The sequence below is a fragment of the Argentina silus genome (assembly GCF_951799395.1).
Source record: "Argentina silus genome assembly, chromosome: 7".
Lineage (NCBI taxonomy): Eukaryota > Metazoa > Chordata > Actinopteri > Argentiniformes > Argentinidae > Argentina > Argentina silus.
In genome coordinates this window covers 11,195,648-11,220,765 of record NC_139661.1, presented here as the reverse complement: position 1 = coordinate 11,220,765, position 25,118 = coordinate 11,195,648, and the positions used below count along the sequence as shown (strand labels likewise).

At 46.4% G+C, this 25,118-nt stretch overlaps 2 protein-coding genes across 2 annotated transcripts in view; one reads left to right on the top strand and one right to left on the bottom strand.

The window, feature by feature from the left end:
• The window catches only part of hectd4 (HECT domain E3 ubiquitin protein ligase 4), a gene marked incomplete at its 5' end in the record, with an annotated part of 33,874 nt that extends 16,539 nt beyond the window's left edge, over window positions 1-17,335 (top strand). The window contains 40 exons of the mRNA XM_083673723.1: window positions 26-215; window positions 329-410; window positions 504-706; window positions 827-962; window positions 1,241-1,423; window positions 1,604-1,768; window positions 1,904-2,073; window positions 2,168-2,283; window positions 2,478-2,581; window positions 2,698-2,859; window positions 2,989-3,137; window positions 3,284-3,363; window positions 3,739-3,902; window positions 3,996-4,233; window positions 4,538-4,674; window positions 4,776-4,902; window positions 5,048-5,185; window positions 5,361-5,497; window positions 5,603-5,763; window positions 5,864-6,045; window positions 6,163-6,368; window positions 6,485-6,615; window positions 6,765-6,970; window positions 7,113-7,292; window positions 7,442-8,850; window positions 8,997-9,204; window positions 9,344-9,567; window positions 9,718-9,863; window positions 10,225-10,328; window positions 10,478-10,601; window positions 11,015-11,205; window positions 11,324-11,470; window positions 11,728-11,847; window positions 11,989-12,144; window positions 12,259-12,362; window positions 12,541-12,762; window positions 13,509-13,675; window positions 13,917-14,112; window positions 14,265-14,487; window positions 15,137-17,335. Of these exons, the coding sequence (XP_083529849.1) occupies window positions 26-215; window positions 329-410; window positions 504-706; window positions 827-962; window positions 1,241-1,423; window positions 1,604-1,768; window positions 1,904-2,073; window positions 2,168-2,283; window positions 2,478-2,581; window positions 2,698-2,859; window positions 2,989-3,137; window positions 3,284-3,363; window positions 3,739-3,902; window positions 3,996-4,233; window positions 4,538-4,674; window positions 4,776-4,902; window positions 5,048-5,185; window positions 5,361-5,497; window positions 5,603-5,763; window positions 5,864-6,045; window positions 6,163-6,368; window positions 6,485-6,615; window positions 6,765-6,970; window positions 7,113-7,292; window positions 7,442-8,850; window positions 8,997-9,204; window positions 9,344-9,567; window positions 9,718-9,863; window positions 10,225-10,328; window positions 10,478-10,601; window positions 11,015-11,205; window positions 11,324-11,470; window positions 11,728-11,847; window positions 11,989-12,144; window positions 12,259-12,362; window positions 12,541-12,762; window positions 13,509-13,675; window positions 13,917-14,112; window positions 14,265-14,487; window positions 15,137-15,273 (7,625 nt within the window). The 3' untranslated portion in view covers window positions 15,274-17,335. The remainder of the gene's footprint in view (window positions 1-25; window positions 216-328; window positions 411-503; window positions 707-826; window positions 963-1,240; window positions 1,424-1,603; window positions 1,769-1,903; window positions 2,074-2,167; window positions 2,284-2,477; window positions 2,582-2,697; window positions 2,860-2,988; window positions 3,138-3,283; window positions 3,364-3,738; window positions 3,903-3,995; window positions 4,234-4,537; window positions 4,675-4,775; window positions 4,903-5,047; window positions 5,186-5,360; window positions 5,498-5,602; window positions 5,764-5,863; window positions 6,046-6,162; window positions 6,369-6,484; window positions 6,616-6,764; window positions 6,971-7,112; window positions 7,293-7,441; window positions 8,851-8,996; window positions 9,205-9,343; window positions 9,568-9,717; window positions 9,864-10,224; window positions 10,329-10,477; window positions 10,602-11,014; window positions 11,206-11,323; window positions 11,471-11,727; window positions 11,848-11,988; window positions 12,145-12,258; window positions 12,363-12,540; window positions 12,763-13,508; window positions 13,676-13,916; window positions 14,113-14,264; window positions 14,488-15,136) is intronic.
• Window positions 17,336-20,680: 3,345 nt separating this feature from the next.
• On the bottom strand, window positions 20,681-23,775 carry LOC310806538 (L-serine dehydratase/L-threonine deaminase-like; the record flags this gene model as incomplete). Its single annotated transcript, XM_083672678.1, has 8 exons — window positions 23,708-23,775; window positions 23,031-23,187; window positions 22,629-22,668; window positions 22,278-22,417; window positions 21,745-21,836; window positions 21,300-21,527; window positions 21,000-21,124; window positions 20,681-20,877 (listed from the first exon to the last, which is right to left on the bottom strand). The coding sequence occupies exons 2-8, from the start codon at window positions 23,181-23,183 to the stop codon at window positions 20,681-20,683; spliced, it is 975 nt and encodes a 324-aa protein (XP_083528804.1). The 5' UTR covers window positions 23,184-23,187; window positions 23,708-23,775.
• Window positions 23,776-25,118: the final 1,343 nt, after the last annotated feature.

Sequence of the window (25,118 nt, the reverse complement as noted above, 5' to 3'; positions counted from 1 at the left end):
TTGTTAACACAGTTTTCTCTGCCAGGCTGCCAGACCCTGCTGTCCCCCAGCTCTTCAGAGCCAGACACTAGCCTGAGCCGTGCCAGCCCCAAGGGTGCCCTGAAATCTGATAAGGAGTCTGGGGAGGAGGGCGAGGCTGTGGATGGCAAACTGTCCATCTTTATCCACAAGAGGGAGGACCAGTCCTCTCATGAGGTGCTGCAGCCACTGCTCAGGTGAGGCTCATTCATCCTCATAAATCACTTCCTCTCACTTCATGTGTGCAACTGCAGAAGTCCTTTTTGTCGTTTCTCTAACACCTATGTTTCCCCTCCCTTCCACTCTGCAGTAGCTCAGAGGGACGGCCATTCCGTCTTGGAACTGGAGCCAACATGGAGAAGGTGGTGAAGATGGACAGAGACATGACCAAGGTCAGGCTTATTTATGTTTTTAATGTGAAAAATGAATGCTCAGAAGTCTAGTACTGCCCCCTCACCCGCTGCCTCTCTCATTCACTTCCCCAGAGTGGGAGCTGTGAGGTGATCACAGAAGAGGCATCTGCTGCTCTGCGTAAGGCTAATAAGTGGGCCCAGTCTGGGCTGATAGTGAGTGTTGGCCCACCTGTGGAGGCCCTGGCCCCAGACACCGCTGGAGGGGTCACTACAGGAGACAAGAAGAAGACTGCCCAGACCGCTGTGTGTCGGGACAGGAACTCTGACCTGGCCAGGTAATTCAGTCACTCAAGTTCCATAAGACTAATTGTAGTGGAATTGAATCTGCCCTGTGTCAGCCCTTGTTTTTCAGACAGTAAAGTGGTTGTGTCTGGTTCCCTCTGTCCCCTGTTCAGGTCAGACCCCATCAGGCCCTTTATCAGTGGCCACGTGGCCAATAGCATGGCAGCTGAGGTCATTGCCCTGCTGCACAGCCTGCTGACAGCACCCGAGTCCAACACTGCCCAGATCTGGACCAGCACAGCAGAGAAGGTAATGGACCAGCAGGGTCAATAGAGTCTGCTCAGCAACTATAGATCTCTTCCAGATCCATGTCATACTAAGGATATGCAATGTCTTAAACATCATGGTCATAACTGATTATGTCAATGACATTTTTGTTCATTAAAATGATGATGAAAATGTTAAGTAATGAAGACACAGACTATGACGATGTTTATGTTGATAAGTACTGATATTGATCGTAATCGTTATGATGTTTTTCTTGATCTTATAACTCTCTGCCAATCATGTTATGGTGTGTCTACTAGGTGCTGTCCCGGGCGCTGATGTTCATCCCTCAGCTGGGGAAGTATGCTGAGAGCATCCTGGAGAATGGCAGCAGCAGTGGCAGGAAGCTGGCTAAGCTCCAGGCCATCGGCAGACAGGCTGTGGCTGCACTGTGCGCCCTTGGAGGCTTCAAAGAGACCATCAAGATCGGATCAGAAGTCCAGGTGGGTTAGGAGACACTCTGGAGGCTGATAGATCCATTAGTGCGTCGACACTAATCCCCATACATTCCTGAAAAGACCTATGGGTTGAAATTGATGGTAGTGGGTACCAACAACATCATACATTAAGTCTAAAGAAGCAAATGTTTCAGTGCGTGTTTCTCATCTGGTCTTCACATTCAGGTGGTGGGCAAAGGAGTGCTGGGCAGTGTGGGCATAGTCATGTCCATCAATGAGCAGGAGGGCATTGCCACGGTGAAGTTTCCCTCCTGCGAGTACAGGAGGGCATGCAAGGCCTCTGACATCTTGACAGTGCCCATATCCCGCCTCTGCACACCCCGCTCTGAGGTAAGGCCAAGGCAGTTGAATAAGGGAGTCATTCCAACAAACCTTTCAACTCTCCATTTTCTTTGATTTATGATGGCAGTAGATTCATTTGATGTGTATTTCTTATCCCTGCACTGTCCCCCATCTCTCTCTCAGGCCCTGCCCCTCTACAAGCTGTCTATCACAGAGAAGGTGGTGCAGGCAGTGCAGTCTATGCTCCTGCCACAGGAGGGCAGTCTCTCCATCCACACCTCCCTCCCTGCATCTGGGGATGGCTCCAGTCCTGTCATGGCTGCTGTCCGCTTGCTGGCCGAAATCAGAACAAGGTGAGATAAGACACTATTAAGGACTCAAGGATCGTGGTGCCAAGTCAGTGTTAAGCATTCAACCTGTGTGTGTGTGTGTTTGCTTGCTTCACAGAGCATGTCTGGTGATGGCCCAGCTCCTGGAGGACAGCTCATTCTGTGAGGAGTTTATCCAGCAGTGTCCTGCTGCTGTGGAGGTGCTCAACCTGGTGGCCCAGGAGTGCAGCCCTGGTGAGTGTCCACTCTGATCCAGTAACATAGCACTCTGACTGTCCACAACCTCTCCAGTGCTGCACTGCAGCCTTACTGTACCCTCACTGACCAGATCTGACTGTATGACAGTAGTATTGATTGATTGTGTTGAAATATTACTCTGTACAGATCTGCTGTGTCGATACCAGTGTTTGCTTTGTTGTGTTGTACAGGGGAGCGCCTGGGCATGGTCGAGGCGCAGTGTGAGAGAGTGAGGATGCTGTACCGAGACTGTGCTCGCCCGCCACCCCCTCCCCTCCAGACAGACAGGCGGCAGGTGGGTGTAAACTTTATTCTCATTGATCTACTTAGGTCTAAATCTAATGATGGACATACAATGGGACTGCAGGTGCAGTTGTGTTTATCTAACCCTTTGCTCCACTCTTACCCCAGCCCAAGGAGATCACATGGTGTCCATCCAGGGTGTTCCCTCCAGTGCGTGCCTGCATGTTCTCCTCCCGCCTGACCTCAGTTACCTTCCTGGCTGACCCCAGTGCTGGAGGGGGGCTGCCCAGGGGCACTTTCATCTACGCCACCTCACCTGTACCTGTTCAGGTGGGCACTACAAGTCATTGTCTGGCATTTGTCATTTTAATGATGTGTCTCATATGTTTCAAAGATATAGACATTAATTTAGGATACATTGATTCACTGTCAATCAATCTTTCTCTCATTCTCATGTAGGCTCCTTCCTTTTACTGGGAGATAGAGATCGTCTCCTATGGAGACTCGGAAGACGACAGTGGTCCTATTGTGTCTTTCGGCTTTGCCACAGAAGCAGAGAAGAGAGACGGAGCATGGACCAACCCGGTTGGCACCTGTCTCTTTCACAAGTATGTCTGTGTATGGAATCTAGAGGTGTCCACTCTGTGAGGTTTCCCACTACCCTGTCTCTGACTGAGTGCTGACCTCTTTCTCTTTCCTCCCTGTTTCATCCTCATTCTCTCTCCCCGTCTCTGCCTGGCTCTCCCTCTGGCAGTAATGGTAGGGCGGTGCACTATAATGGCTCCAGTCTGCTGCAGTGGAAGAGTGTGAGGCTGGACGTAGCCCTACTTCCTGGTGAGACAGGAAACCAACCTCTGATCTACTTTCATCAATTCACTTTGTCCCCTATTTTCCCATCACTCATTTTACTTTTTTGGTTTTGGAACAAATGTGTATTACATATGAGCATGTTATAAATGAGTAGGGACGTCATTATTCAATTGAAATTTACTCAAATGTATTACCTGCCCCTTCGATAAATCACAGTTTGCATGAAAAATCAAGATTTGCTACTCTAACACTGGCTCCATCTATACCAGTTCACACTTATCACTAACGCCTAGAACAGTTCAGTGCTATCCATACTCTATCCTAACACGTCTCAACATCAGTGTAGTAATAATTAGTTACCCCATGTTTCATGTTCGACCACTCTTTTCATGCCCATAGGTGATGTGGCTGGCATTGGCTGGGAGCGCTCCGAGGGCACCCCTCCACCCCCTGGCCAGGCCCCCAAAGGACGGGTCTACTTCACCTACTGTGGCCAGCGCCTCAGCCCCTTCCTAGAGGACGTAGCAGGGGGCATGTGGCCTCTGGTGCACATTCAGAAGAAGGTGGGTTTGTCTTATTAAACATACCTTTTTTTTTTTTTTTTTTTTAAAAGCTCATGGATGTAGCTTATGTGTAAAATATTGTGTTTTGTTTAGAACACAAAGATCCGTGCCAACTTCGGTTGCCGGGCATTTGCATATGCTGAGGGTCAAGCACACCGGAATGCTGCAGACCTCTGTGTCGACCTTGCAGAAGAAATCAGCGCAAACTTCGAGGCACTCCCCTTTGCCATGGCATCAGACAGTGACAATGATGCAGGTGCCAGTGTGGCATCTGATTCTGGCTCCCATGGACCCCCCTGTCGGATCGCCGCTGTGGCAGTTGCCCAGCAACGTATGTTCCCATCACCTTCTCCCCTCCCTTTCCTCCATGTATGCATTTGACCTACTTTGGTAATTTGGTATGCCAATGTCTGACTCAGTGGAGAGAAAGGGACGGTAGACAGTATTCTCAGTCATTCACTTAACCACTTAATAATATTGTTTTGTTTTGTCTTGAGTTTGTATTTCTGTCCTCTGTTTTGTTTCTGCTGTTTGTTTAACCCCACCCCTCCCCACTGTGTGTCTGTGTGTGTGTCTCCCAGTTGGTAGTGTTTGTAAGAACTGGCTTTGTTGTTTGTCCTCTCCTGTTGGGACAGAGTACAACAGTGACTCATCCTGCCACTACAAAGTGGAGCTGAGCTACGAGAACCTGGTCACCTCCGGACCCGACGCACACCCCCCGCCCATTGCTGATGACGAGAGTGACGATGAGGATGATGACGATGTTCCCAGGGTGAGTTAAGGGTCCAGCTTGGGCTTGAGGTTCTGTGAAATCAATATCAATACCACATGTTTTGTCATTGGTGGCATCAACTTCATTTATTTTGACCTTAGGAGGACCACTACGCTCTGCTGGTGAAGGCCTGGGAGACTAAAGTGTTTCCCACCATCCGCCGGCGCTTCCGCAACGAGGCAGAGAGGAAGTCTGGCCTGGACCAGATAAAGGGAGCACTGCAACTGGGTGAGCATGTATACTAGCCCCTAGTCTCTTTTCCTGTTCTGGATAAGCCTGGGATAGCAGCTCCCCACCAACTGCCTTGCGAGGTCAAATGTACACCCTAAAAACAACACATTTTGACATTGCTCTTTTTGTTTTTTTGTTGTAGGCATGGTTGACATTGCACGGCAGACAGTTGAGTTCCTATATGAAGAGAATGGGGGTATTCCCCGTGACCTCTACCTCCCTACCATTGAGGACATCAAGGAAGAGGCCAACAAGTTCACCATCGACAAAGTCCGCAAAGGTACCTTGCCCTTTCACCCACCACTGAGTCCTCAGTCAATTAAGCCCATACGTATACGACTTTCCTCGCATCTCATGAAAACAAGTAAACTCTTCTAAATGATTTATGCCAGAAGCAATACTTGGAATGCACACATACTGCTTTGTCTGTAGTGTAACCTTTTTCTTTTGCTCAGGGTTGACTGTAGTCATCCGCTGTCCAGACAGCAACAACACCAACAGCACTACAGGTGGCACAGCCCTGCCCAAGTTTGCCATCCGTGGCATGCTGAAAACATTTGGCCTGCACGGAGTGGTCCTGGATGTGGACTCCGTGAGTAAACAACACTGGACCCCGGTCTCTAACACAGTGACAGGAAGTTGAAATGATGCACTGATATTGGTAATGGTTCTCTGACCCATCTCTGTGTGTGTTTAGGTGAATGAGCTGGTGCAGGTAGAGACATACTTGCGCAGTGAGGGTGTCCTGGTACGGTACTGGTACCCCATTGAGATGCTGGAGCGCCCTCCTGCTGGATCCCGTCGTACTGCTGCTAATGGTCTAGTCTCTCTGGACAGCAGCAACATTCAGATCCACCGGTAACAAACTCAGTCATTCACACATGCAAATAAACTCTGAATAAACTCTCACCCACTGCTGTGTAGCCTAAATCATCTTCCTTGGCCTGTTTTGTTTCAGGGAGCTGTTGCGCTGTGAGAGTGCCCTGGCTCGGCTCTACTGCCGCATGGCCCTACTCAATATCTTTGCCCCCAAGAGTCCTCACACTTTCACACGTCTCTTTCACATCCCTGCCATTCGTGACATCACCCTGGAACACCTGCAATTGCTGTCCAATCAATTGCTGGCTCCACCCCTGCCTGGTGAGTGGACTGTCTTTGTACAAAATAGAAGTTGTCAGACTTATTTGCAAATCCTGGGGAATCTGCCTTGTCTCCATTATCTACATGTTGAACGTTGTTCTCTTGTTTGTCCTGCAGATGGCACCATCAGCTCCAGCTCCATCTTGCTGGCCCAGTCTCTACTTCACAACCTGCAGGGCCAGAGCTGTTCACCCACAGACCTGTTCTACCAGGGCAACGCTCAGCCCATCCGTGAGTGGCTCACTGTGGCCATCACACGTGCCTTGCACCAGGGAGAGGAGAGCTTACTGGAGCTCACCAAGCAGATCTGCTGCTTCCTACAGGTCAGCAAGGTTAACGGATGGCTGGATTGTGGAGCAGAATGTATTCCTCCCCAGACACTGAAATCGTCTGCTTTTTCAGGCAGTTAATCTTGATTTCTCTTTATTCTATTATGTAGAATGCACCAGAGCAGTTCACGTCCGAGGAATTTCCGGTATCAGAGTCAAAGGTCAGCATGGACGTCAACTTTCCGGGCGCTGCTTTTGTGATCGCCTCCTGCAAGGAGAGCCAATTAGGCTGCCGCAAAGAGTGAGTTAATTCAGCATTTTCTTCCAGTTTACCTTATCAAGTTAAGGCCATGGTCCATGATGACCCTAGATGTCTTAAGGCTAGAATTTGTGACCCATTCTTACCCTTGTTAGTGTTCTTCTTACATCTCTTCCTCTCCTCTCCATTAGCTCCTCTCTGTACAAAGCCCCATGGGCGCGGGTAATGGTTTACGGCCTGGGTCACAAAGTTCGCAGAAACGGCCAGCTCAACCTGATGGAGGCGATGTGCTACCCTCTGGATGCCTCGCCCTCCAACACAGGCCTCACCCCTCCTCCCACCACCAACCAATACCCTTCTGTCATCATCCCCACAGACAAGGTCCACATCAAACTGGGTGAGTATCTCCCTTGGTCCTGTCAAAAATAGCTCCCTCCAACACAGAGATTTCCGTGGCATGTTACCCTCTTTCACATAGGTAGATGACCAAATTTGATGTGTATAATAACGAGAGATTGTTTGCCTGTCCTCTCTCTCAGGGGTGTCGCCCCCTCCTGGTGCGGTGCTGATGCTGCACTCCCTGCCATTGGAGTTCCCCCTGGCCATGGCGTTTGCTGAGCAGCTGTTGACGTGGAAGCTGGGGGAGAGCAGTGAACACTCTGAAGATGAGCTGGACACTGTGCCTTCTTCTGTGCTGCTGCAGGTGGTTGAGCTGCTGGGTAGGTGGCATGTCCATATGGTGTCTAACATGTCAGACACCTCTCTATGACCCTCAGTCACTTGTAGGTGTTTTAATACTGCACACTTAATCCTATTTGTTTGCACTATTTTTAGTTTCTCTTTCGTGTCTCCCTGTCTGTGGTTCCAGGTGGGCTGCTTTGGACCACAGATCTGGCCCCCTGCATCAAGGAACTCACTTTCCATCTGCTAGCTGAGCTCTTCCGTAAGATCCACCACCTGGAGCAGCGCAAGAGCCCTGCAGGTCTGTCCAGCTCCATCGCCCTACTGCTCAATCCCTGCCTGGCTGTGCTCATGGCCCTGCAGACGGAGCTCCGCAAGCTCTACGACCGGGAGACCCAAGGCTGGGTGGCGTCAGGGTCTGGGGCAGGCGGCTCATCCTCTGGCGGAGGGGCCTTGGCCCTGGGTACAGATCAGAGCCGTTTCTCCACCTACTTCCATGCTCTGATGGAGGTGTGCCTGGCTGTGGCAGAGGTCACCCTCCCACTCAATGTGGGTGGCTCAGGAGTGGGGGCCCTATCCTCCACCAGCGCCCCCAACCTCAGTGACTCATCCTCATCATCATCCTCGTCTCCAGGCCAGACCCCCCAGAGCCCCAGTCTGCTCTCCAAGCGTAAGAAGGTGAAGATGAAGCGTGAGCGGGCAGCAGCTGTAGCGGCGGCAGTCTCTGGGAAACGAGGCTCTGGGAGTGGAGGGACTCGTCTGTCAGAGAGTGACAGCGCCCTGCTCAACATGGCAGGCAGCAAGCCTGAGGACATGCTGTGGTTCCACCGCGGCCTCACCCTCCTCATGATCCTCCGCCACCTGGCGAACAAGGACCCACAGGGACTGAGTGTGACTAGCGACGCAGTGACAGATGCCTGCCAGGCCCTGGTGGGCCCCACCGCCCACAGCCGCCTGCTGGTGCTCTCAGGCATCCCCACCCACCTGGAGGAGGCCGCAGTGCGCAGTGCCATCCGCAGGGCCTGCAACGCCCACGGGGGGCTCTTCAAGGACGAAATCTTCATCCCACTGCAGGAAGAGGACCCTAAAAAGCCCAAGACTGGAGCCGGGGTCTGCACCCCCCATGACAGCAAGGTGGGCCCCGAGCCTGAGCGACCTGGCTTCCCCAACAACGGGGGCCCTGAGAGCCCTGACAGCTCCAGCAGTGTGACTCCAGCCATGAGTGTCAGCGCCTCTGCCTCCACCAGCCAGACCTCCATCTGCAGCTCCTCCCAGGGAGGGGTGTCCCGCACCGCCAGTGAACTCTCTGTTGACCAGGAGCTGCCAGCGGCCCCTCCTCTCATGCCCGCTGCCACTGCCTCCGGCGTGCCCTCCCCACAGCAAGGGCCTCTGGACCCCCATACAGTGTCCAGCCAGGAGAGCCTGGATATATCCCTGTGCAGCACAGGGAGCATGGGGAGTCTGGGCAGCCTGGGGGAGCCCCTGGACAGTGCAGAAACGGCCTCAGTGTCAGACGGAGGCTCCATGTACACAGTCACCTCTCTGGACAGCAACGCCATCATGGCCCGGCCCATCAAGGGCTATGCCGTTATAGAGGTGTGTTGTCTTTCATTATTCATGTCATTCAAGATTCAACAATTCAAGCTGATTTATTATTGATATGAATCATCTTTTAAATATGATGTTTTTTAGCCTCTATGATAAAGATAGACTTGCATTTCCTCTCTCTCTCCTGAATGTAGGTTCGTGCCAGAGCAAAGGTTGAGAAGATACGTGCTAGCCTTTTCAACAGCAGCGACTTGATTGGCTTGTCTAGCCTGGAGGGTGAGGAAGAGCTGATGGAGCTGACCAATGAGGAGATCCTTACAGCTTCCAGTGTGAACCAAAGCCTGTTTGACACACAGGGTAGCTCTGCCCTTGAGGACTACTTTACAGACAAGTCTATCAGAGGTTTGTAGTTCACTCCCTGTGAATAGTTCGTTCACTCCCTGTGTTTATGTATACACACAGGTCCCCTCTTAGTTTCTCTGCAAATACAGATGAGGCTTACATCTGGAAGGCTCTAAATCTCTTCTTTCCATGTGCCCAGGGGACAAGCTGGTGCCAAGTGCACGGGATGTGCTGACGGACATCTTCAAGAGCTGCGTTTATTCAGAGCAGATGTTGAGCCTCACACCAGTCAAACCCATGAAAGTGTCTGACATCTACTTGAGCAAGGAGCAGATCAACTCCCAGACCCCAGGAAATCTGCTGCACGTCTTCTTCACCAACGTACGGCCTCCCAAGAAGGTTCTGGAGGACCAACTGACACAGGTACTGTACTCCCCATAAGAGTGTATGAATACACACAAAATGTATATGATGCATTGACCCTTCGTCATCCACATGCATACACGCACATCCGACTGTACCATATTTGCCAGAACATAATTTCCCAGAAGGTAAACAAGTTATGCATCACAGATTCTCCGTAAATATGGCACCCCCAAGCCCAACAAGAACAAGTACAGTAAGGCGGGCAAAGAACAGCACCAAGGCAAGGTGGTGAGCACCAAGAGACCCATCACTAAACCTCCCACCAAGGAGAAGTCTGTGCTCAACAGCGTCCGGTGAGTGTTGTTCCACTCCACACTCTGCTTCCACCCACCATAACAGACCCCTGAATTAGTTTCCACCCACATCTTAAATTATGGACTTGGTAATTGTATAACTGCATGGTTTCAAAATAAAACACCGCCTCAGGATAGTTTTCTCTGTGAATCCCACACTCAATTGTGTTCTTTAAATAGTTACTGAAATTAACCTTTTATACCTGAAAATACATTTGCAGGGTTATAGAATGTTCAGCTTGTGATTGTCAAGTTAGCTTCCCAATTCAACCTTGCATTGTCAATACATGTGCCTTTTGGTATGAATAGAGTAGAGTGAGTGATGAAGCTGGCCTCTCATGCCAAGTTATGTCTCTAACAGGACTGCACTAAGTGAGAAGAAGACTGTTCTGAAGCCCAAGTCTCCTGAGAAATCCAGACCTGAGGAGAAAGACACGGAGAAATCTCCTGCCAAGAAGCTTGAAGGTAATACTAATCCATCTGCTCCCTATGCTGCCTATTACAGTATTCGTCTTCCCTCATCCACAGTCTATGTCCATATTTTTGTATGCAACTGTGTGTCTCTGTTTATGTTTTTCTGTTTGTCTCATATCCCTCATCCCACTCTCTTGCAGTCCCAGATGAGAAGTACCTGATGTTGGAGGGCTTCCATAAGTTTGCAGTGGATCGGGCGAAGCAGGACATCCGTAGCGTGTGGAGAGCCATTCTGGCCTGCGGTTACGACCTCCACTTTGAAAGGTGAGCCTCACCAACCCTGGCGTAGTTCACATTCCAAACAAAATGCACAGCACACGTATAGTACACATGACTGCAGTATACACTCAGAGGTCGGAACACACTGTGCCGTTGCGTCAACAACACACGTCAGTTATTCACACGAGGTACAGCATAAGAATTGACGTCATGGTGACTTATGTTGTATGAAGCATGTGCTGTACAGTATGTGCCATCTTGAAAACGCGTCACTGAAGCACTATGGTAGCCTCATTTACCCTCATTTGCCTGGAAGGGGTATAATAAGTACAGTACTAAGAGCAATGGTACGTCCTGTACTAGGGTACAACTTTTGAGAATGCTTGGGATGGCATTCATATGATACCATAAATGAGAAGGTCAAGTGGCATATGCTTCCCCCTCCTCTCCCTGTTCAGGTGTACCTGCATTGACACTCGCCATGCCCAGAAGGCCTGTAGGAGGTGGAGTCTGGAGATGGACGTAGCGCTGGTGCAGTACATTAACAGGCTTTGTCGTCACTTGGCCATCACCCCTGCCAGACTGCACCCCCACGAGGTGTACCTGGACCCCAGTGATGCTGCTGACCCACGCGTGGCCTGCCTACTCAGTATGTCATCCACTCCTCTGGTTGTGTGTGGTGTGAGAGGAAATTATGCAGAAATAGTATTGTGTGTCTGTGTATACTGTCTGTGTACATGTGATCACTATGATGTGTGCCTGTGCAGATGTGCCTGTGGAGAGCCTGCGTCTGCGCTTCGCTCTGCTGCAGTCACTCAACAACACCCTGGAGAGTTTCTTCCTGCCGCTGGTGGAGCTGCGCCAAACACACACCTACCAGAACAGCATCGCTGCACTGCTGTGTGAGGCCAAAGGTGAGAGACTGCTACTTAAGTTAACCAAAGATCTCAGCACTGGTCTCCTGTTGCCAAAGGCACACATGCAACAGCCAGTGTATATGGGTCAAGGAGTGCTGCATCAGTGCATTGACCTGTTGAGAAACTCGCCTTTTGATGCGTTGTACAAAGTGTGACCGCCTTTGAGACATTAAGTACTGTAACTGGGGCATATTAACTAGATAAAAGCCACGTCGTACTGATCTCTCCACCTTTTCTATCTCCACTCTATCCAGGCCTGGTCTTCTATGATACCAAGGTGACAGTCATGAACCGGGTACTGAATGCCACAGTACAACGCACTGCAGACCACGCTGCCCCTGAAATCACCCTGGACCCACTGGAGATTGTAGGAGGTGAGATAATGGGATATCCCTGAGCCCTTCATGTACTTAACAATATGTGATGACCTCTATCTGTTTTGATACAGTTGTTCTTGCTCTTAATCGTATGTGTGTGTGATTATGTCGGGTGTGTGTGTGTGTGTCTCTGTCCAGGAGAGATCCGCTCGTCAGAGAACACCTACTATTGCCAAGCAGCGCGCCAGCTCTCGTGTGTGCCCTCATCTCAGCTCTGTGTAAAGCTGGCCAGCGGAGGAGACCCTACCTATGCCTTCAACATTCGCTTCACTGGAGAGGAGGTCCACGGCACCAGTTAGTGTCATCCCTGCATTTTACTAATGACCTCCAGCAAGCATTTCAAGTATTTGATGACACTAAATGCCATAATACTATCTCAGTAGCCCTCTGACATCTGTGGTCCCCTAGGTGGCTCCTTCCGGCACTTCCTCTGGCAGGTGTGTAAGGAACTCCAGAGCTCCGCCCTCTCCCTGCTGCTTCCCTGCCCCAGTGCAGCAGCCAACCGCAACAAGGTACCGTGACACATCTACCTGCCTTCTCAGTTTGCAGTTCAGCACCACAATAGGATATAGAACACTTAGAATAGGCTGTCTCTTACCATGCTAAATACAGAAAGTGTGTAGATTGTACACTAGTTGATCAGTGAAGGGCTAGATTAATCAGTTGTTGGTGTGTGTTTGTGTTCCCAAGGGGAAGTATATCCTGACGCCCTGTCCAATCAGCTATGCGGAAGAGCAGCTGCTGCACTTCTTTGGCCAGTTGCTGGGCATTGCCATCCGGGCAGATGTGCCCCTGCCCCTGGACCTGCTGGGCTCCTTCTGGAAGGGCCTGGTGGGCGAGCCCCTGGATCCAGAGCAGGACCTGCAGGAGGCTGACCTGCTCACCTACAACTATGTCAAGAAGTTTGAGAGTGTAAGAGAGAGACTGACAGATAATCTGTATGGTGTAGATGTATGTTGTATAGGACATTATATAGTAGCTGTCTGTAAAGTCACAGTTGGTCATTACAAGCATGTCAGCATATTTCGTCTACAGATGTATTTGTAACCAAATATCCTGACATGCTTGTAATATGTGGGTGAAGAAGTGCTGCATCAGTGCATTGACCTGTTCTTGTATAGATGTATTTGTAAATATGCTGATATGCTTGTAATGACCAACTGTGCCTCACTTTTACCAAAATCTACAGCCAAAATTCTTTCTTCCTGTCAACTCCCTTCACTCAGAATCAGAAAACATACTTCACATGCAACAAATGGTTGCTAGAATCTTTCTTGGTGTTACACAAGATATTAAAGCAGTGTACCCATTGATCTATTAACCTTTGCATGATGTATGCCATTTAGCAGACACCTTTATCCAAAGCAACTTACAGTGTAGTGAATACATAAATTATTGATTATTAAATGATGGTCTCAGCGGGAATCAAACCCACTATATACACTCACCGGCCACTTTGTTAGGTACACCTGTTCAACTGCTTGGTAATGCAAATATCTAATCAGCCAGTCATATGTCTATGCCACAAAGAATTAAGGCAGTTCTGAAGGCAAAAGGGGGTCCAACCCGGTACTAGCAAGGTGTATGTTGCTGATGCCATGTTCTACCAACTGAACCACACAGGACCATGAACATGACCCCTGCCCTCTGCCCCACAGGTGAGCGAGGAGGCGGAGCTTGAGGCCCTGTGTGCTGAGATCTCCTCCCAGCACCACTCAGGAGAGAGCCCTGACTCGCCCAGCCGGCCCTGCTGCACCTTTACCTACATCACCATGACCGGGGAGGACGTGGAGCTGTGCCAGGGGGGGCGTAACCTCAGCGTCAGGTACTGTACATGAATCACCACTCTCACTGTCATCCTGTATATGCTTGGGCAATGTCTTGCTGAATGATCTCTATAGCTCTGTGTACTGTACGTGATTTCTTCTGGTTGGCAGCTCTTATCTTTGGTGTGCCAATGCAATGAATAATAGTTTTTCTGGCCCTGATGGAGTACTGTATGTGCTTATTTTTCATTTAATTAATTAGACAATTGTCATTGACTAATCTCTCGTGTGTGTGTGTAGCTGGGAGAATAAGGATGTGTATGCACGGGCAGTGCGGGGTCTACGTCTGCGGGAGCTGCAGAATGTGGAGTGTATGACAGCAGTGCGGGCGGGGCTGGGCTCCATCATCCCCCTGCAGCTGCTCACCATGCTCAGCCCCCTAGAGGTAGAGCTGCGCACCTGTGGCCTGCCCTACATCAACCTGGAGTTCCTCAAGGTAACATATACAAAAGTAAAAAGAGTTGCAACAGCATAGAGAAAGGAATATAATTTTGAGGGTAGAAGTAATATTGAGGCAATATCATCCATCTTCCCAAGAATCCCATAGTTTCTTTATGGTTATCTAACTTACTCAACCATGCTCTGTAGGCTCACACCATGTACCAGGTGGGTCTAATGGAGACAGACCAGCACATAGAGTTCTTCTGGACTGCTCTGGAGATGTTCACCCAGGAGGAGCTCTGCAAGTTCATAAAGTTTGCCTGCAACCAGGAACGCATCCCCTTCACCTGCCCCTGCAAGGACGGGGGCCCAGACACCGCCCACGTACCCCCCTACCCCATGAAGATAGCCCCTCCCGACGGGGCTGCAGGTATGAGCCGTGTCTGTCTGTGTCTGTCTGTGGTCGTGTAGACATAAACAAATGGGTTGCTATCTCCTCTTGATGTCCTCTTTGTGCTGTTGGTGCAGAAACTCAAGGAAGCACTGATAGCAATTATCAACCTAGCTCATATTGTTTTTCAACCATGGGCAGCATTTTGTTTTCTATTTCTGTTGTTTTATGTGGAGATACACAGCAGTTCTAGAGAAGGCATGATGTCAGATCTATAAAATGAATACTATACTCTTGAAAGAAGTGAGCTCTTTATTTGGCTCCAAAGGAGATTTTGAGAATTGTGGCAAAACTGATCAGATACGCTTTGTTCCTGAGGTTGTTTTTGATAACGAGGTGGGGTGTGATAGGGACAAGTTTTCCCACATTTTCGACTGACGTGTAACATCACGACTACTAGTATGAACAGTCTAAAGTACAGTAGATTAACAAGGTTAGTGTCCTTATCCAGCACTATCACCTAAAAAGACTGTCCTGTTCCACACAGTGACACTCTGACTGAAGGGCTTTATTTACATGGAAAACGCAGATAGGAACTAACTGGTTAGATACATCAAATTCACATTTCCCCTCTTTAACCAGCTTCATGTTTTTTTTAATGTTTTTTCTCTCCATGTGTACTTCCCAGGTATGCCTGACTCGCGCTACATCAGAGTGGAAACCTGTATGTTCATGGTAAAGCTGCCCCAGTACACCTCCCTGGATGTGATGCTGGAGAAACTACGCTACGCCATCCACTACCGTGAGGACCCACTCAGCGGCTAAAGGGACCTCATGGAGTACACCACCACCTCCGTAGCCATCACCAACCCTACTATTTAGTACCCATGAAGTCCCTTCTCCCCTGCCCACCTTTACCTCCGGCCTCTCCTGTACCCCCTGCTGGGACTGCCCATGGGAGTCCATCCTGCTCTGTCAAGACAACTCTGAAGTTGATGCTTTTTGGCTTGTTTTATGTTTTTTTGCTTTGTACCAGTGCTTCATTTCAATAACATTGTAAAGCAGGTTGAGCATTTCAAGGATGTGTTTCACTCATGTTTTCAGAGCTGATGTAGGGGAGGTCATCTCCTCTTGCCTTGACACTGATATTGGTGTCTCTTCTGGTTGCACTGAGTTTGGAGTGGCATTGAGGTGACTCATTGTTAACTACACACATAGTGGGAGGGAGCTGTGACAGGGCACATATACCCTTTCTGTCTGTGAAACTTCCCACCTTGTTTCTCCCACTTGTTACCCATACCCCCCCCCCCTTCTCTCTCTTTCAGAAGACTTGGTATGCTCTTCTAAACCTAGTCCTACAGTTTCCCTCCTTCTCCCTGCCAGAGGGGACGGTCTGAGGCATGCCTTTAACACAAGCACCTCCTCAAGAAGGGGAGCGGGTGACTCCATGTGAAAAGGGCACCCCAAATATTTATCTGGAAGCAAGGGTTGAGTGTTATATGATGTTTTCGATGAAAGTCCACTTAATATCTAAAAGGAACCTTATGATGCTGCCTATTTCTTACCAATTCAGCTCTGCAGACAAAACATGTGGACAAATGCTGTATAGGACATTATATAGTAACTGCCTGTAAAGATGGACTGCTAATGGACAAAACTAACTACAGTATCTGCCTATATAAACGGTGAATATATTTTATTCAAGTCTATAAAGAGGGTATATAAGTCATGTAAAAAGTCATATTAACCTATTAAGTGATGAGGTTGCAATTTGAGTTTATTTTTTATTTTTATTAAAGTATCCTAGTAGCTGTGGCAGCAGGATAAGGTCAGGTACACTGAAGCTCTACCTGCTTGCCAGATGTGGCTTGCTAGGTTGCCAGATCTGCTATAGGCCTACTTGCATTTCAGGTCATAAGACCTGTGTTGCATTGTGAAATGGGAGGGAGACGTTGATCTCCCGAGCTGCTCTCCCACACTGCTTGTGTGCTACTGCTACTGAATGTGCGAGGAATCCCCCCCCCCCCCCCCCCTCCCCTCCCCCCGTTCAACACACAGTCCACACACACTAGGGGGTCGGATTCACTTTAGTTCTGCCTTTTTATAGATTTCCTGTAAAGAAATAGCAGGATTTCTGCTGGGTTTTTGTTTTGTTTGTTTATTTTACCCATAACCAAAATGTTTTAGCGGTGTAAAGACTTCACAGAAAATAAATGTAAATAGACTTCTACGTTATATTTGATGGCAATTTTTTAAATTGCTGTTTCACTTCACCGACGGATTTTTTGTTTTGTTCTGCACTATTCTTCCAGGAAAATTATTATAAAACTAGGAAATTCTTTATCGGATATCCGGTTTGTTGGGTTTTTATTTTTTACAAAATTTGAAATTCCCAGTAATATACCACCTTAATGTCTTGTAACTCAGATGGATTCTATCGCTCATTCTCTTCTACTCATGGTGAAACCTGTTTTCTTGTATGAGTAAAACCATTATACTTGGATGGGACTTGAAGAACACAACGAGAGCTACCACAAAATATTTCAGATGGATGGGATGATTGAATCGCTTGCCAATTTAGTTTTGGTTTTGTTCTTTTAAAGGGTAAACCGCTGCTAACAAGGACGCTCTCTTTCTGTTCCTACCTGTCCTTGGAGGAGTAGAAGAGATCATAATAAGGACATATCCATACAAAGAGGTGTTGCGATGAGAAAATGTGTGCTGTACATTTACTTGATATTTATTACAATTATTTATGGTTGCATTAACTTAACTTTTACTGTCTTACCTCTGCACATCAAAAACTAAACACAGATATCTAAAATGGATTATACAGAGGTAAAGAATAAGATGGCGTTTGAGATTTCTGTGTCACAATAAAAAATGTCTTGATGTAAACGTGCGGTGTGGACTTATTTCTCTTGTCTGTATTTGTGAGTGTGATTTTCATAAACACATTTGCTACCCAGGCCATTTATAGTGTACATTTTTGGACTTGTTGCTAACCTACCTACAGTAAACATGTTTTTGGTGAATTAAGCTTTTCCTTTCATAATGTGTTGGATGATGGCCTGTTGCAGGCATAAACAAAATCCTCAAAGGAGTAAATAGATCTGTTAGTGTTATCACACAGACAATTATTAATAATTAAGAGGCAGAGTGTTGATCATGATTCAGATGAAGCTGGCTGTCTTTATTTCCATTCTGTCTGCAGTGCTTTTTATGTAAGGCCCAAGTCCAAAGACTTGTTGCGTCTACACCCCCTGGTATGTAAAACCGGACACCTTTTCAGAGCAGTAAGTGCTGGGCCAGGCCAGTTTCAGCTGGATCTCTGCCCTACTCCTGCTGAATCACCCTTCACCCCCACCCACCCACATGTACACTACATTGCAACATAGAAGTCCAGACTGAATCTATTTTGGGTTGCTTGTTAGCTATTCAGGGAATCTGTTGTGCCTGGACTCTTTAATGGTGGGATTCTGGGATGGCTGGAAAGGGGGAATCCTTTCATCAGCAGGCCTCTCTCGCAGCTGGCTGACCTCCTCAAGACCCATCGGCCTGCGCCTCCTTTTTAATGATCTGCCAGCCAATGAGAAACCAGAAATGGGTCACAGGCCTCAACAACCAGCCAATTGGATGGGGGAAGTGAAGCCAGTCAAAGACTTCCAGTGTGGTCCTCCTGCAATACCACTGACTCATCTCTGCCACGGACACTGATAAGATTAATAAAAGCAATATGACATTATTTGACCTAGCTGAAGCACATTCTCACAAAGTGTAACCTTTCATACACAGCCCTATATACGCAGCAGGGAGAAACACAAGTGTTTACAGCATCTCATTGGAGTTCAGAAGTTATCTTTCAAAACATTTACAGTGCCTTCGGAAAGTATTCAGACCCCTTCACTTTTTCCACAATTGTGTTATAGACTCAATTTAAAATGGATTGAATTAAAAGAATTTGCCATCAATCCACACACAATACCCCAGAATGACAAAGCGAAAACACATTTTTTGAAATTTCAGTAAATGTATTAAGTACCCCATGTACATAAGTATTCAGACCCTTTGCTATGACACTCTTAAAATTAGCTAAAATGCAAAATTGTCATCAACAAATCACTAACAGTAAGTTGAATTGAGTCCATCTTAATGCAAGGATAATAGTTCATGTAATTTTGGAATTAATATCTTTGTTTTTATAGGGTCTCTGATTTGCATAGGAATCAATTAGGATCTCACTACCAACTCAGCAAATTTCAATTTTCTCTTGATCCTGACAAATTCCCCAATCCTTGCCAGTGACAAACATACCCATAACTTGATGCAACTACCACTATTCTTCACACGAGAGATGGTGCGGAAACTGCATTGCATGTGCTGGATTTGCAACAAACTTAATGCTTTGTAGAAAAACCAAATAAACACATTTCCACCCACTTTCTCTGCTGTATCACTTGAATTCATTGTTGCAAACAAAATTATGGATAGATTATTTTCCATTAAGGGATTCCTTTTGGCCACTTGGTTATAGACCAATTTTGTAGAGTGACTGAGATGATCGACTGATGATCGACCCATCGACTGTGCTTTTTCCTCTCCACCATTCAATTTTGTAGATTTTTGTAAGTCTCCCCAGGCCTCAGGGCAGCATTCCTGAGCAGTTTTGTTTCTCTCCATTTGCTCAGTTTGTAATGACAACCTGATCCACACAGTGTGTAATTGATTCCTATGTAAATCAGAGACCCTATAAAAACAAAGATATTCTTTCCAAAATTACATGAACTATTATCCTTGCATTAAGATGGACTCAATTCAAGTTATTGAGTGATTTGTTGATGACATTTTTGCATTTTAGCTAATTTTAAGAGTGCTGTCTGAATACTTATGTACATGAGGTATTTCTGTATTTCAAATTTCTAATTCTTTCAATTTAATCCATTTTAAATTGAGTCTATAACATAACAAAATGTGGAAAAAGTGAAGAGGTCTGAATACTTTCCGAAGGCACTGCATGTAAGGTAGAATACCATCAGTGTTACATCATAAAGTAGGTTAGGTGGTATTGTTGATAGCAGAAGAATGTGAGGCTGACTTTGTTGCACTTATCATCTGAAATGTTCCCTACATTGATAAAGTCTGGAGGACATGTCTATGAAAAATAATCAATTTGATATTGATTTAGGCACTTTTAGGCTTGGATGCTAAAGAAACAATGTGGTTTAATGTTTAACTGTCTTGTCAGTTAATGTATCAGTAGCTTTGAAAGGGTTTTCACTTTCATTCATAATTCCTTCTCTGCACCTGGAAAACTAAATTCAAACTGCTAATTTATGGTTTTATGAGACCATAAATGTAGGAATTTGAGAGTAAACCTGAACCATTTCCTGACTCGTCAACAAAAGCGACATGTCTTTCAGATAATATTATCTTAACTGTTAAATTAGAACATAGTTTGGTGAGCAACAGCAGAACATCTGCTAACTAGCCACTTGTTACATCATAACAGACCTTTTCCTCTGCTTTTTAACAGCCTGTGTCCAGATATCACCCAATTATAATAGAAGGAAGGTCTGAATACACAGTCATTACACTATTGGCAAAGTCCTTTTCACATTTGATGGTGTTGATTTGTCATAGAAATGTCCAATGATAATCTACTGTACAGTACCAGGCACTACTGGACATTTACCAAAAAGGATTGCATATGCCCAGTGCAATGCAATACATTGGATATCAGAAGAAGTAAATAGGCGGGAAAATGAAGTGGTTCTCTGGACAAGACACTCAGAAAAAGATTTTTTATTTTTTTAAATACTCATACAGTACAAAAGAGGCTGAATAAGATACAATCAATGGTCTATTTTACAGGAACATAAAACATGCTAAATACAATCTATACATCTCTATTTGGTTTATAGCAAGAAGTTAATATTTTAGGAGGTTATTTTATTCAAACACGACTACTGCCAGAGCAGTATCTGTCACCAGGGCTATACATTTTTCTATTACGCTATCGATGAATCCACAGTCAATTCGTCCTTCAGTCACTCAGCACCAGAGTTCCGGAGAATGAGGCACACAGTCTGGAATGATATGGTCCTGTGGGGCTCCTGCTTTAATGCCCTCATTGGAAGCACACAATGAGCTTGGGGAGCCACAATTGAAGGGATCAGGGTGATGGAGGAATGGAGAGTTGGAGAAAGAGTAAGCAGAACCCAAAGCTATCAACCTAGCTAGTCATGCCCAGCTGCTTCTTCAGCCTCTGGAGCTGGTCCATGCTGATGTTGTTGCCCCCGCACACCACGATCACCACAGGGCCCAGGTTCCTCGCCAGCTTTCCCTCCTTCTGCAGTCTGTTGATGGTGCCACAGTACACTGCTGCCAGGGCAGCGCCACATGCAGGTTCCACCAGGATCTTCTCATCGTCTGCAGATGTAGGAGGAGGGAGGGAGGAAGAAGAAGAGATGCTCAGTCTCAGGGAATCTTGTGGGTATGTCTGGTCTATGCAATCTCACAACCCTCTATGCAGGTGTATGTATGCTACTCACCAACAAAGTTCTCAACAGCCTTAACAGCCTCCTGGTCTGTCACCAGCTCTGAGTAAACTGTGTGCTCACCCACAAGTTTCATGGTCTGTGCAGACACCCTGGTCAGACCCAACGTTGTAGCAATGCTGCAGAGAGGAAAGTGATAGAATGTGTCACTCTGTGCTGTTATTAAAGCACTGTGAATGAATGAATTGAATTACACTGTGACTGAAAGATGGCATAACATCTGACAACTTGAGAGCTCTGTGATATATGAGGGTTTTTAACCTCAGTGTGAGGGTGGGTCCTATGGTCTCTTACCTGGTGATCTCAGGCAAAGTAACCAACTCCCCAGCCTTCATAGCTGCATTGAGGCTGTGTGCACCGACCGTCTCCATGGCTACGATGGGTACATCCCCCCAGCCAGCACGACGCAATCCCTCCACGACCCCGTTCAGGAGGCCACCGCCTCCCACGGACAGCACCAACGCCCCAGGCTTCGTCTGTATTTCTGACTCCACCTCCTTCACTAGAGACGTGTGGCCCTCCCTACCAACACACAAAAACAGACAGAAAAGAGAGTTTTCAGGAAGCAGCCAGGTACCACAAGGCAAAGCTGGAGCCCTCAGGATCAACTTTTGACACTACTCTCAGTGTTTCTGACAAGAACATACACAAGGAACATACCAATACAGATGTAACAGAAGTACATTGATATAGTATCAGCCCTGCTGTGACTGTCAGGATGGACGGTACTGGCACTCACCAGATGAGAGGGTCATCAAAGGGGGAGATGAAAAGCCAACTAGGATTGTTGGCCACCAGCTGTTGTCCATATTCAATACTCTCATTAAGTGCCTTTAAAAGAAAAGAATAGAACACCATAATGAAAACTACATTTTCAAGTGCTTCTATTTATTTGTTCCAATTCAGTATTTAATTTCATCCTTCAATAAAATACACTTAATACACACAACATGCCTTGACTCAGCATAAGAGCTGACAGATGAATACATGGCAGTGTCCTGTATACAGTACATGGGAACGACATGAGTCATAGAAGTCTTTCACTGAATGTGCCTGTCCTTTATTACTAAGCCCCTCCATACTGTATTACTACCCCTTTTGTGTATGAATGTATGTAATGCCATGTGTTGTATGTTGTATTCTGTTGTATAATGCCTTCTGCTATTGTTGTTTCTATAAATATGATTGTACTTTCTACCTTCTATTGGTGTTTAATGTGATACAAGACAAAGAAGATTCAATAAACTATAAAAACGAATATACTAAACTAACCTTGCCGTGAATGACCACATTGGCACCCTCATCCTTCAGCCTCTCCACTGTTGCATTAGGGGTGACGCTGGGCACAACAATGGTTGCAGGTACCCCAAGCTGACGGGCAGAGTAGGCAGCTGCCATACCAGCGTTTCCACCTGTGATGAAGCAAAAACAATGGCCACATCAGGACAACTATTACACCTACAGCCGAACAAACTATTCATGTGTGCTTGTCAGGGAGATCCCATGTGGAGCATAAGAGAAATGGTAGAATAACCAGTATAATGCAGTATACTATCATTCTTGTCCTGTGATAAAGAGAAATTTGGGTTACTTTCAAACAGGATGTTCTGATTGGCTGCTCACCTGAACAGCAGACGAATCTCTCGCAGCCCCTCTCGGCCCACTGCAGGACAACAAAAATCACATGACTCACAGTTCTCCTTCACAAGAACACAGGGGCCCTCACTCATTGAAATCACTAGTCCCCCTCAGAAATAAACACCAGATTGCCATGCCAACCCAGCAGTGTTCAGACAGGGACTGACCTCCTCAAACTGGTCTGTACTGGTCCTAATGGGAACATGCAAGAACATACAATCCACCACACCCACCACCCCATTACAGTTTGGTTTTGCAAGGCCCCCTGACAAATGTACAAGCGCAACTCAGGTCACTGCCATTACCTCATCTTAATCCAAGTATCACCTGTCTCCACACTTGTGTCCTGCCCTTTTCTATTCTATCTAACTCAGGAAAGTCACTCACTGTCTTGCAGAGGTGTCCAATGCCCCTAATCTTGAAGGATCCTGTGGGCTGAGATGAGTCCAACTTCAAGTAAACAGAGGTCCCTGCCACTTTAGTCAGGGCAAGGCTCTCCCTCAGTGGGGTGGCGACGTGAAGAGAACCCTGGGACTTCATTTCTCTAAAAGACACAAAAGCAGAGGACTTCAGTTGCATTCAAGTGATAAATAGAATATGATTAACCTGAATGTTATACAGAGATTATTAAGGGAGAATATATATAGTCTACCCAATACCTTCACATCAATGTGCTCTTATGTCAGTGTAATAGTTAGAGAAAAGCTCAACATCAATGAACATGACCACCTTTAGAGGTTGGGTTCAATATCACTGCACAACAGTATTATTAAAGAAAGAGCATCAATATTAGTCAACTGAAGTAGAAGGAAATAATACTATTCTGTCTAGATTATGACTGAGGTAGTGCTGCACAATTACTTAAGGCTGGTAGGGTACCTACTGTCCTATGGTATAATGCCCATATTACATCATTTTTAGATCTACTGACAAAGCTATAGCATATTTTTCCACTTTATCCACATATCTCTCTTAGAATACAGTACAATGTATTCTGTTACAATTAGACATATTGTCATAGCACCATGACAGGACACATGCTTAAAAAAATAATAACATCTTACCAGATTCAAATCGCAAATAAACAATAGGCAGGTCCACTTGAACAATAGACAGATCCACACTCCTTTTCCTGCTGAGAATAAGTTGATGAATATATACCAAGTTGACGAATATATACCTACTGTTGAGGGCTCTATAACCAATCACAGTCGAGGACTCAGCCGTCCGACCACGCCCAATGCCTTTGAAGACGGGTGTGGATGTGACGGCAAAGTACTTGTCACCGAATAAGGAATTTTATACCCATTTTCAGGAATAAGTTCAATCTCATGTAAAAACGTACAATGGTGAGTTCTCCCCCTTACAATGTGAGCGCTGCAAGGTGCTATACACATGGAATAAATGATTATTATTATGAGTCAAATACATTCAGCAAAGGAAGGCATACAACTTTACAATGATGAAATAAACCTCGTTGAAACTGTGGCTGGAAAGGACAGAGACATTATACTTTGAGTTATTAAATTTCCACCTCTGTCTAATAATGTATGGGGCCTAAAATTCTCCTTGGACACTGAATGGAATTATTAAGTTAAAGAAAAATCTACAGCTACCTGTCCAGCGAGAAACCCCCATTCAAAAGAATTGCCCCATGGTTTACCTATTTTCTGACATAAAATGTCTAGTTTCGCCTGCATGGTTTTAATTACTTTTCACTCCATCATCTTATAGGCCAGGTCAAATATGGGTCAATGTCTATAGTTAAATACAGTACAGACAATTTTACACGGTGTCCTCGGATTGCGCTGTCCCCGCTAACGAGTCCTCGCATCGAGGTATTACCAAAAGAGTCGCTACTATTTTGGCTCTGATACGCACTACCAAAAGCGGGGTTTGACTATGACACGGCCAGGCGAGGTGCCACATCTCTGCCGCAGCAAATGTCAAGCTGCCGACTCAAACCTGACCGATCCGGCTTGGACCGAGCCGGTAGACTTATGTTAAGTTGTATTTATCATAGGCGTAATTATCAGACACTATTAAGACACGGAATATTTCCACTTTTTAATGGAAAAGCAAAAGTAAAACGAAAAACCATAGTGCATCTCCTTTTAACCTGATAGACTCAACATTACGTACACATATGTCTTCAACAAAGCAAGGTCGACCGCAAAATCCTATTTTGTCTACGCATAAAATGTATGTTACTGTCTTATAATGGACTTACGATAGTAAACAAACACGTCCATGCAAGCAAAGATGCCTAGTCATAACAACCGGGTACGTGCAGTTCGAACTAAAGTCGCGCACGTGCGCACAGTGCGGTTAAAAAACAAAACAATTACTACTAGCAATTGGATGGCCATTTTGTCAAATACTGCATTAAACTGGACCTGAGGGGAAAACATTCTATCACAGTTGCAGAAGTCAAAGTTACCAAATAGTTTTAGTATCATAGCTTAGCAAATAGAG